This window comes from Poecilia reticulata, chromosome 10 (assembly GCF_904066995.2).
Source record: "Poecilia reticulata chromosome 10, P_reticulata-male-v2, whole genome shotgun sequence".
Taxonomy (NCBI): Eukaryota; Metazoa; Chordata; class Actinopteri; order Cyprinodontiformes; family Poeciliidae; genus Poecilia; species Poecilia reticulata.
This window is the reverse complement of record NC_088839.1, coordinates 6,494,991-6,507,774: the sequence shown is the minus strand read 5'-3', so window position 1 is coordinate 6,507,774 and position 12,784 is coordinate 6,494,991. Positions and strand designations below refer to the sequence as shown.

The following is a 12,784-nucleotide window of genomic DNA, read 5'->3' as shown; positions in this document are numbered from 1 at the left end:
AATATATATATATATTTATATTTTTTCATGATGAAAGATTACTACATAAATTAGATGAAAAAAATTATTTAATTTGGACTATTTCACTGTATTTGAGATGTGACACACCAAAGAACAGCTCCTGTAGGTTTCAGGTTATCTGAGTGAGAGTCCATCAGCTGTTCTTTCCCAGCATAAAAAATAAACCTAGCTGAAGAAATTACTGTGTCAGCTACAGCTTCAGATTTGTTCATGTCCCAAAGGGCAATTAATATTACAGCAAGTACATAAACATATAAAAATTAGACTTGCAGTATTTATGACAGATTTTTCCACCTACAGAACTTTGCAAATGAATTCATACGTCTTCAAAGTTTGACACTTTTGGCATGCCATATTGAAATTTACGTGACAGATGGATTCAAATTATTTGCATAATTCAGAAGTGAGGAAAACACTGAGATGTTTTGATGTATGGAATGTATGAAATTAATTTCATACATTTTTAGCAATAAAAGTCTGAAAGGTGTGGCTTGTATTTACATTTAGTACCTCTGAGCTAATACTTTTTAGAATCACCTGTTCTTGCTGTATTTGAAGCAAAATTCTATAAAATGTCTACGGAAATGCCAAATTAAACTAATAAATAAATCTGTACTAAATCTGTCAAAATTAGACTCCCAAGCAAGTTTAAAAAAAATATCTATAAAGGTTTTTACTTATGTAAACTTCTTCACAGGAATTAGAATTTCAAATTTATCTTCAGTTTTTACAACAAAAAAAATCAAATTACAAAAGAGAGAGAATGAATACATTAATTTTATAAAGTATTGAGGAAAAGCACATAAGTTTGTGGCCTAATGTTAAAAATGGCACTAGTGTGAGCGTCAATATAGCATCAAAAGTCAACAAAAAAACAACACTTTATTACTTTCATATTAAAATATTTTAAATTGTATTTAATATTTGAAACATAGTGTTTGAGATTTAATGTTTTGTTTTATATCATTCATGTTACAGAGCCAAAATAGACACATGTGGTCCTAGAAACCTGTGATATATCACAAGAAAACACATTTTAGTTGTGAATTGAATAAATGTGAGGTATGAATACTTCTGAAAAGCACTTTTAGTTATTTTCTTACGCATCGTTACTTGTCGTTCTGAATGAGCCGTCTTACCTCAGCATCTCCTTTGTTCTTGTACCAGATGAGACGCAGCTTGGCGTTGGTGGCCATGGTGTAGTTGGTTCGAATGTAGCTGTAGAACAAGGCACATTTGACCCGAACGGGCTCGCCGGCCAGGACGTGGTACTCCCTCAGATCCACCGACCAGTCTATGCATCCGTCCACTGGTAGGGAGAGAAGGCAGAGAGGTGAGACTGGCAGTCTGAATGCGCACGCTGTTCGCTCTGCTCGACAACTTTGCTCTCTCAAAGTTTCTGAAACCAAACATGAGTAGTCATCAAAAATACCTGCATGAGCTGAAGAAAAATAAACTATATGGAAAATGAAATGTGCAGATGACGGAAGAAAATAAGAGGATGTAAGGAAATAACAGTAAAAGACAAATGCAGGTGACGGGGAATATTGTTCCTTTGAAAATTGTTTGCGGTATTGTGTCTCAATCTAGAAGCAATCAGAGACTGAAAATAGCTTTTCAAAGTGTGTGTGTGTGTGTATATATATATATATATATATATATATATATATATATATATATATATAAAATGTAGTTAACATCTCAGAATACAACTTAAAGCTTGAACCCATGAAGAAGATATAATAAGTGGTAATGGAAGAAAAATATTAGGTGAGGAGGTCCATAAACATTCAGAGTTCTGAAAGAAGGAGGGCGATGCCTGCTAAGGCAAAAGAAGAGATGAAAGAGGAATGTATGCAGCGATGGGTAAGATGAGGTCAACTGGAAGAGGGGAAAAAAAATAAAAATTGTAGACGGAAGACATGGGAAAGGAAGAAGCTAAGATGTAAAGGTCAACACTGAAAATGACAAGGGCGATTCCCCAAATGGACTTCCCGCGTCCTCATCCCCCCTCGTCTACTCTTTTCTTCTAGATTGTTCTTCTTTTCTCTTCTAATCTTTTGTTTTCTCGCTCCTCCAGCTTCTTTGTGTTATGTGGTTTAAAGGGATTTGCTACTTCATCCAGGGTTAGTGCACATCATTCTGCCAAAAATGTTAATAAAAAAAATAAAAAAAGATTTAGTTCCCAGGCTTTCATTTGCAAAGTATAAATTTATTGGGTAGGTAAGAATGTAGGTAGGTAGACAGGTAGAGCAGTAAGTAGGTAGGTAGCTAGGTAGGTATTTAGGTAGGTAGATACGTAGGTCGGAAATTAACTAGGTAGGTAGGAAGGTAGGTAGGTAGATTTGAATACTGGTAGGTAGGTTGGAAGGTAGGCAAGACGGTATGTAGGTGGAGCAGTAAGTAGGAAGGAAGGTTGGTATGTAAGTTGGTTGAAAAGTATTTCTGACCTTTGCAGGTCAGAAATAAGATTGCGCCGGTGTGTGTGTGGCTGCTCGTCTGACGTTCTCTCGTTTGGTTGTTTGTACTGTTTCTGACCTGTGTCATCTGCGGAGCTGAGTCTCTGCTGGTGTATGATTGCAACACATTCCTAGACCTCCAACCTGTGACCCAGAATATGCTGTTATTCGATGTTGCTGGCCAACAATCCTTGCCCCCGCTTCTGTCGGAGATTCCGAGCCACCTGTTCCGGGTTCCTGCGCTGCTTTCATGGCGGAGCCGTCATCGCCGTCGCGGTAGACGAAGTGGCCGGCTGGTGAAGCTGAAGTTTTACCTGACGCACTGTTCTGCTTTTACCCGATCATCGCATGGATCGTTTCTCTTGGATCCCGTCGACGTCTGCTTGGTGCCAGTGGTCGGCGTTCAAGCCACCCCACACCGGCGTCCCTGGCCTTCCCGAATCAACATTCGCCGACGGTGTCTCCAAAACCTGAGACCGCTGTGCCGGGTTTCCCGACCTGTCGAAGCCCAGGATCCAGTTCCTGTCAGGATTGGCCTGGTAAACGCCAGGTCGCTTGCGAATAAAACTTTTATTCTTTGGGACTTTTTTAGTCACCAAAACCTGGATTTTCTGTGTGTGACTGAGACGTGGCTGAGTGTTGGTGAGTCCAGTTCTCTATCTGAGCTTTTACCGGTGGACTGTTCTTATTTTAATTCACCATGGGTTTCGGGGAGAGGAGGAGCCACAGCGACTGTTTACAAACAGGACTACCGATGTAAGCAGTGCTTTCTACAGACGTCATTCCCCAGCTTTGAGTTTACCTCATTTGAGTTGAGACACGTAAACCCAGTTTTCTGTGCTGTCGTCTACTGGCCCCCCAAATATAATAAGGATTTTATAAGCGACTTCTCTGACTTTTTATCTGGGATTATAATTAACTATGAACATGTTCTCATTGTTGGAGACTTCAATATACACGTGTGTTGTCCTGATAAGCCTCTGGTAAAGGACTTTTTAAGCCTTCTGGACACTTTTAACCTGGTACCGGCCGTATCTGGTCCTACACATGAGCACGGACACACACTGGACCTGGTTATTTCCTGCAGTCTGCCTGTGACTAACCTGGAAACCTGTGACTGTGTTCTCGGATCACCTGCCTGTTTTATTCACTGCTACTTTGCCACCTACTGCAGTCAAAACTTGCGCTGCTGTTCGGCGCTGTCGGATTATTAACCCTTCCACTGCCACTCAGTTCTCTACTGCTTTTCTTCAGCTCTGTGGATCATCTGACTTCCTCCACTCTGATACAGAAGAGCTCTGGTCCTGGTTCTGTTCTTCCTGTCAAACCATCCTGGACTTGATTGCTCCACTAAAAACCAGGCAGCCAAGGATTAAACCTGAGCCTTGGTTTAATGACAGAACTCGTGCTGTAAGGAAGGAATGTTGTCGTGTTGAACGCAGATGGAAAAAGGACAAACTGCAGGTTACTTTTCAGATTTTAAAAGACTGTTGGCGTCTCTACCAAAGCACAGTTAAAGAGGCTGAAAGGGAATATTTGGCAAATATCATTTCCTCAAACAGCCATAACCCCACATGTTTTATTTAACACCATTGACTCTGTGCTTAATATTCCACAGAATGCCTGTTTGGAAGCTTCTTCTGACATGTGTGATAATTTGCTGCGTTTCTTTATTGAAAAGGTTGGTAGTACCAGGGCTCTTATCACAGCTCCTGACTCTGACCCCTCTGTTTCGGTACCTTGCTCTGCTGCTTTCAATCAGTTTGAGCCGGTGACTGTCTCACTTTTAGAGGACGTGGTTGGCCACATTAAGCCATCAGGTTCCCCCTGTGATCCTGTCCCTCCACAATTTTTTAAAGATATTTTATCTAGCATAGTGCAGCCTGTTCTTGCAATTATAAATAGCAGTCTGTCCTCAGGTGTGGTGCCCTCTAGTTTTAAACATGCAGTAGTGCAGCCATTGCTTAAAAAACCTGGCCTTAATCCTACTGCTCTGGCAAATTATCGGCCTATTTCTAAGCTGCCTTTTCTTTCTAAGGTTTTAGAAAAAATTGTGTACTGCCAGCTGACACAGTTTTTAGATTACAATGGCATTGTGGAGGTTTTCCAGTCAGGTTTTAAAACTCTTCATAGCACAGAATCTGCTTTAATAAGAGTTTTTAATGACATCCTTCTTGCATGTGATTCTGGTCACCATGTTGTTCTGATTTTACTTGACCTAACTGCTGCCTTTGATACAGTAGACCACAACATTTTAATATCGAGATCACACCACTTTGTAGGTATTGATGGCACTGTTCTTAAATGGTTTAGGTCTTACCTGGAGGAGAGAACTATTTCCGTGAAAATTATTGACTCTGAATCATCTGCTGCTTCAATGCCTTATGGTGTCCCGCAGGGCTCAATTCTGGGCCCTCTGCTTTTTTCACTTTATTTACTGCCTCTGGGTTCTATATTTAGGAAACATGGGATCTCATTTCATTGTTACGCTGATGATTGTCAGATTTATTTGCCCCTGAAGCAGAAGGATGTCCATTCCATCAAACATCTCCTGGCATGTCTAGGTGATATTAAAGCTTGGTTGGCCTTGAACTTTTTAAATTTTAATGAAAAGAAAACAGAGGTGATTGTATTTGGACCCAGTGGCTCCTGTGAGTCCTCTTTTGTGGACCTGGGACCCTTGGAGGTATATTTTAAACCTGTTATTACAGATCTTGGTTTTAAAGTGGACAGTGACTTTAAATTGGACAGCCAAATCAGAGCCGTGGTTAAGTCCAGCTTTTATCATTTAAGGCGATTGGCGTCAGTGAAATCTTTTCTTTCCAGGCAGCATTTTGAAACGGTGATCAACGCTTTTATTTCAACTCGATTGGATTACTGTAACTCCCTTTATCTGGGAGTCAGTCAGTCGCTGCTCTCACATCTGCAGCTGGTTCAGAATGCAGCTGCACGACTTTTAACAGGAACTCGAAAGAGGGAACATGTGACCCCTGTCCTGGCCTCACTTCACTGGCTGCCTGTATATTTTAGGATTCATTTTAAAATTCTTATGTTTGTTTTTAAATCACTACATAATCTTGCCCCTGCTTACCTCTCTGAGCTTCTTCACCCCTACGTACCTTATCGGTCACTCATGTCAGCAGATCAGCTGCTCTTGGAGGTACCAAGAACCAGGAGGAAGCTCAGAGGGGACAGGGCTTCTCTGTCATTGGCCCAAAGTTATGGAACGACTTGCCTTTGCAGGTCAGAGAGGCCCCTTCACTGTCCACTTTTAAAGCTCGTCTTAAAACCCATTTATTTTACTTAGCTTTCAACACCAGCGGGATCTAGTTTTAAATTGAATGTTTTTGTTTTTTAAACTGTAAGAGTTTTTTTAGTTTTTTTTAGTTTATTTATTTTTTTTATTGTTATGTTGTGTTTTACTGTACAGCACTTTGTATCAGCTGTGGTTGTTTTAAAGTGCTTTATAAATAAAGTTGGATTGGATTGGATTGGATAAGTAGGTAGATAGGCAGAAAAATAGGAAGGTAGGAAGGAAAGATGATGGGTAAGTAGGTTGGAAAGTAAGTAGGAAGGAAGGCAGGAAAGTCAGTTGGTAGATTTGAATATTGGTAAGTATGTAGGAACATAGGTAGGTAGGAAGGAGTATTGGAAAGTAGGTTGGAAAGTACGTAGATAAGTGAGGGTTGGTAGATATGTAGGTAGGAAGGTAAGAGTTTTGGAAGGTAGGTAAGCAGGCTAGGTTGAATGTACAGTAGTAGTAGGTAGGTAGGAAGGTTAACCTTTTGTTGACCTTGTTGAAAAGTTTGGTCTGACACAGGGAAGCAACCAGTTAAATGGATTTTACCAATTTTACCAAGAATTGTGTTACCAGCCAGTAGCATCACTGGTATACATTCTTTACACAATCTTTAGACGTCAAAGGTAAGAAAACATGCTATAAGCTATTTTAGATGTCAATCTAAAAACATTAAAAAATGCACCATTTATATCAAGAAAAGATAACAGAAGATATCTGACTCCTGCAGCAGATATTAACCACACTCCCTCAGCTGCACTTCCTAAATGCTCCATTAGATTTTGGCTGCAGATAGCCTCCAACACATCCTCATTTAATGGCAGCGTAAACATGTTTTATCACTCTGTAAAATGTGTCATGTCTAATCTGTGATGACTTGGGTCACTGTCAAAGATTTAAAGGCTTCATTTCCATTAGTTTACTGTAGGAATTTACAACCACACACTTAATTGGTAACATTTATAGATCTAGCAGCAGGCATTAAGTCATAGCAGTGACAGGAGAGATTTAGTGCCGCGGCACGCGCGCAGGCAGATTTATAGCACACAAAGTCACTCCCTCACCCTTGCAAATTAGCGCTCACCCGTGCTCTACACACACTAATGCACACAGGAATGATTTAATAACCGACATGGGCGACAGATAGTCGGACGTCACTTTTAAAAACGCGCCGGGTTGCCTCTGTTGTGGAAGGAGTTGGCGTATGTTAGCATTGGCGTGAGTTAGCGTGTGGTTGGGATTTTGGATGTGTGAATGAGAGTTGTTGATCTGTAGGCTGTTTTTCAGCATTTAACACACACATTCAGACCTACACAGGATGACCTCGGAGCATCACATTAATAGTAAATCACATCAGTTTGGTCTACTGGACTAATCCCTATTGTTTCTGGACATTGCTTAACACAGGTCAGAGATAGTAACACACACACACACACACACATGCACACACACCCACAAAGCAGTACGCCTGCAACAAAAAGAAAAAAAAAAACATAACCTGACATAGCTGCAACAGCAAATAGCCAATAATTCATTTATCTTCGTCTCTACACGCACTCATCCGTGCGGGTTTCTGTGTATGTGAGTGTACCAGGGGGAGAGTGTGTGTGTGTGGTGTGTGTGTGTGTGTGTAAGCAGACATATTAGGGATGTGGGCGAGGTGTGAACATGAGCAGATATATCATTCCCATCGGCTCTATCTGCATATGAATGCTCCCTGGACGGCAGAATGGAAATAACCCCGGATGAATGGTGAAAACTTTCAGAGACTGAGAAAGTTGAGGGAGTTTTTGGCCAAAGCGCACACATTTACATGCAGAGGAGCAGAGCCACACACCAAAAACACTTTCACTTTACTAATACCCGCAGCAACCTTTATGTAATTATAAATGATGGCGTTAGGAAAACCTCAGGATTGGAGGGAAGATGAAGGGAAAAAAATAATAATTATCTCTTTTAATAAAATCAAATCTGATTTTCTTAGAGGGATATGAAAGTATAGGTAGCTCAGCAAACTAAAATATTTAGATTTATTTGTGCCATCTTAGCTTAAGTGCTTTATCAAGTAACCCTCCACCACAAAAAAAACCCTACTATGAAATTCATTCAAAATTTTGAGCTGTTTGGTTTTTCTTGTTTTCCTTCCCAACTGCAGACGACATCTCTTTCCTCCTCCATTTATTCAAACACTCTACCCAAAATAACAAACATAGGTAACACATGTGATTCAAGGGACTGTGCGGTGTGACCGGTATAGGTGGCGCAGGTCACAGCAGTTTCAGTACGATGCCCGTCACTCAAACCTAAAGTCCTTCAGAGCCTCTAGTCTGTCTGCACGCCTCCAACAATCCCCTGCAATACCGCTACAGCTGCTGCCATAATAATAGCTTGACCTGACCCACCCACACAGAGGCAAACACACACACACACGCACACACACACAGCAGAGAGGTAATGATCCAGACACTCACCAATGGGGCCAAGCCAGACATGGACACACAAGTCTATCACCACTGCAGGACTATCTATACCCTAGGAAAAAGGGAGGGAAAAGAAAAAAAAAAAGATAGAAGAGGTATAGGGAGAGAAAGAGTTCCAGGCGTTTTGGCCAGTGGTTTGATGTTCAATTTCGGAGCACTTCTTTTTTTACACATTTTACGAGAATGGGCTTTAGCTTTGATAGACCTTTTTATATACGTCTGCAGGACATACAGGGTGTGTGAAGTCAGTAGATACAAGATAGTGTTTGCTATTTTCAAAATCTCTCCTTTAAAATAAGTTCCACCCTTACAAAAGGAAGGAAACTCACACTACGATAAGCTTAGCTAAACACCCCAACCCACACACACACGCACGCACGCAAACACACCCCCACACACACACACAGAACCAATCTATTTTGCGAGCTGTATGAATATGGTAATGTATGTGTGGGTTACGGCCTTCATTCACTGGAATAGAGTAACAACAGCATCTATCAGCAAACATGGCTCGTAGCATTGCGACACACACACACACACACGCACACACACACACACCGTCCACACTAAAACGCTCGACCTCATATTAACACACACATACATCAGGGCTGAATAAATGGAGTTGACCACAATCTGCCCTCTGTCTAATGCTACCAAACAGAGTGAAATTTATTCATTCTCACAAGAGCAGTGACGCACACACACGCACATTCAGCTTTGTTTTTCTAAACATGGTTGTTGAATAAAGAAAGAAAGAAAGAAAGAAACCATAATTTGACAAAACTTATGCAAGGCACTGACGCTGGAGCGCGTTTCCAGGTGGCTGGAGTTACTGAACGACCATGGTGCAGGAAAACGTACTGCAGGTTTTTGTGATTTTGTCTACTTTTTCTCGGATTTCTTCACAGTGAAAATACTGTTTGTGAGCTTCAACATTTTGTCACTGAAACACTGAAGCCCTTTGAGGAAACCCACAGAAATAGCCCTGTGGGACTTTATGTCTTGTTTCCATTGAGCGATACGCTACAATTCGCTTAGTTTGGTTTATTATACCATTTTACGATCTGGAATATAGGCCTGTCACGATAACGAATTTTGCTGAGCAATTAATTGTCTAAAAAAATTATTGCGATAAACGATAATATTGTTTCAAGACCTTTTGACACTGATTTAATGGAAATGACCAATAATGTATGCAATTTCCTGCCATAGATAGATACACTTTATTTTCAAAAAAACACATAACACTGGAACTCATAAACTTAATAAACAAAACAACCAAAAACAAAAATAAAATGGATTCTCAGTCTCCATTAACAAAAAACGTACTTGAATAAAAACTAAACAACATGAAGCCAAAGTGGAAATAAATATTGCATTCAACCCAAAGAGAGCAGATTATGAAATCTGTATACTATATTGCCCTTCAGTAATCACTAGATTTAAATAGAGAAGATGGCCACATCCCACTACCTAATGCAATAGTTCACACTACACTATTTTTTGCCCCTATTTTCCCCTAAAGACAATAAAGCCGATTAGATCGTTGGCCGATCTAAGATTGTCGCTGGTGATTTCGTAACCGATCATCCTGTAGTGTATGGTGGGTTATGGTAGATCGTCGTGGCTGCTCCGATCTAAATTAGGGGTTTTCCCCGACTGGGAGCTTAATGCAGCCTGTTGAATGTGCTTATGGGCCTACATCTGAAGTGGGTGTGGTTAGTTTGAGCTGCTTTTACAATTGAAAAAGGCAAAATGGCGTACTGTAACCCAGCGACCGCGCAGTGAAAACTTGGCACGAGTGGAAAGGTACAGATAGAAGATGTTACATCTCCAAGTTTTTTTTCTTAGTCCATTTGTTTTATTTACATCATAGTCTGACTGCTATTAACTTGGCAGAAAAGATGAATCTCAACATGTGAAAACAATCTAAGTGTTAAATCACACATACAGAAAAACAAAAGTTACAACAAAATGAAGCTTTTAACCACTCAAGTTTTTGGTTTTGCTGTTTTTTGTCACACGCGTTTCTGGTAAACAATTTTTTATTTCACACAAAAATAACAACTACAAACTGCAATTTTGAATAAATGATTTCAATCATTAAGGCAAAAAAAGTTAATCCAAATAACTTACCCATCTTAAAACACTCCAGCCAAAAGTTCCTGCTAAATGGAAACAAATACTACTTCACCCCCAGTCCTCTTTTTGGGGGTAATCTTGTACATTTCTGTTTCTTAAATGGGTAAAAGAGCAAAGGAAGGAGGAAAAGAGCGAAGGAAGGAGGGCAAAAATATGAAAGGTTTGTGTGTTGGAAATGGTTTTCAAGTGGCCTAGTCAAATTCCAGATTTCCAAATAAATTAATTTGCTATTCCGTCTCCCTAATCAGACCATTCAGGTTTGAAAACCCACAACTATCACTGAACAAAAAAAAAAAAGATAATCTGCAAAGAAGACAGGGCCAAAATTCCCTCACAGCAATTTAAAAGCTCATTGCCAGTTATGAACTCTTGATGGCAGCTGTTGCTGCCAACGATAGAAAAATTAAGCTTCGGGGGAAATTACTTTTTCTCATAGGGCAGGGTTGGTTTGGTTAGCTTTTCTCCTTTAATAAGTGAAATCATTATTTGAAAACTACATTTTCTATTTCACCAGATTACCTTTTGACATTAAATTCGTTTGATGGTCTATGGCAGGGGTGCACAAGTCAGGGCCTCAAGGGAAACTTTCCTGGATCCATTAGATGCATCCTATTACCAACACACCTGAATCAAACGGCTTAATCCCGTCATCAGCAGGTCATTCGGTCCTGCTGAAGCCCGGTGGGGAGCTATTCGTTTGATTCTGGTGTGTTGGAGAAGGGGTGCATTTGAAGTTGCAACTGGGGCTGGGCAAATTTCCTGTGAATAAATGTTATAGTTCAGAAACTTCATCGTCCATTTCACTTCACATATACAGTCCCTCAACTTATTAAGGAAACTTTTAATTAATTTCCGATGCGAGCCGGCGTTTCAAGGGGCTCGAGTCCGATAAAAAAATAAGTTGCGCATCAGCCACAGAGCCAAAAGAGGAACAATACCCAATTTAAACTTGATTTTGACTACTAGTGCTTTAATAAAGACAGTCAGAATACATCTAGAGATAGTGAGGACTGGCTTGTGAACAGAATTTATTACATTTAAAGGCCATCTGTACCGTTTTACCACATTCTGTCCAGAAGGGAGCACAGCCAGCAAGAGAATCGAGTAGAAATGTCTGTACAAGTTGCCTCTGTGGAGGAAGACAAGACTCTCCGGTGTGTAAGGAAGGAAGTTGTGTATGATATTCAGTTCAGTACACCAAAAGTACACATTGATAAAAAAAAAAAAAAAAAACACAAACCCAGGGTCATATGATTTATATTGAACTCGTCTCTCCTGAGAGGAGCCAATGAAGCCCTGGGAGGCCTGATGGAGCTGCTGACTTAATTTGGACTTAAGAAAAGTGGAAATAATTTTTATTTATTTTAATTGTATGTTTTGATTAGTTGTTTTTAAGACTAGTTGTGGGTTTATATAGCAGTTCACTGGCGATGTTTTCCCATAGCATATAATTACCCAATGATATTTTTACTTTTCCTGTCTACTTAACATCTTTTAATACAAAAACACGGTGGACCCCCTCGGCGCCCTGACCACCGGGCTTAGCAAGTTTTCTGGGGGAAACCCTGAGATCATAATAACGTAGTCATTGTCTTGTTAGTTTAGTTTAGCTAAACGGCAAGAGTGTGATTTGTCTCACTAATCAGATTTGTGTTAATTCATCGTGCTTTAAGCCAGGTAACAAATGCTGACACATTCTAGCAGTATGAGCAGAGCAATATACAGAGAACAGATTAGAGGAAGGCATTTACCTTTGATATTCTCTGATTTTATGATTTTATGTTATTTTGTGTATGAAGACTCTCTCAGCCATGTCATCTTGTCCTTTCTGTTCCAGCCTATTGCCCTGCCACTATGGAGATTTGGTAAAACCGGTTTTCAAACGTAGTTATAGACCTAGAACATTTTCACATTTTATCACTTCGCTGCAAGATAATATGCATTTCATTGGTATTGTATGCAATGAAATAAAGCAAAATCAAGTCAAATTGCTGCAAAGTACGTACATATAAAGTAACTAATAGCATAAGCTACTTGTCATTGTTCTTACAGTTATTTCACTGTCTGGTACATTACATGCCAGTTAAACTGTAAACAAAAACATAGTAAAAACTAAATTGTAATAGTATTATATATTCAAATAAACACAAACTTAAAACACAGGTTTAAACCTTTATAGCAAACCATGTGAGCATATCATGCCAAACTGTGCTTTATTTAACCAACAAATTATGAACACTTTATAGAAAAACATCGGTATTAAAACCCACAGTGCAATAAACACGAGCTAGCATTGGGCTAATTAGCTGATAACCACAAGCGTTTTTATTAGCTTAAGGCTAATTTGCCAAAGCCCACATGAAGAACATAAACATATCTCTCAA

At 39.8% G+C, this 12,784-nt stretch overlaps 1 protein-coding gene across 3 annotated transcripts in view; it reads right to left on the bottom strand.

Moving 5' to 3' along the window:
* il1rapl2 (interleukin 1 receptor accessory protein-like 2) overlaps positions 1–12,784 on the bottom strand; it is a 397,523-nt gene that overhangs the window by 156,695 nt on the left and 228,044 nt on the right. For all 3 annotated transcript variants that reach the window (XM_081611918.1, XM_081611917.1, XM_081611919.1), the window contains one exon: positions 1,161–1,330. In XM_081611918.1, the coding sequence (XP_081468044.1) occupies positions 1,161–1,330 (170 nt within the window). The remainder of the gene's footprint in view (positions 1–1,160; positions 1,331–12,784) is intronic.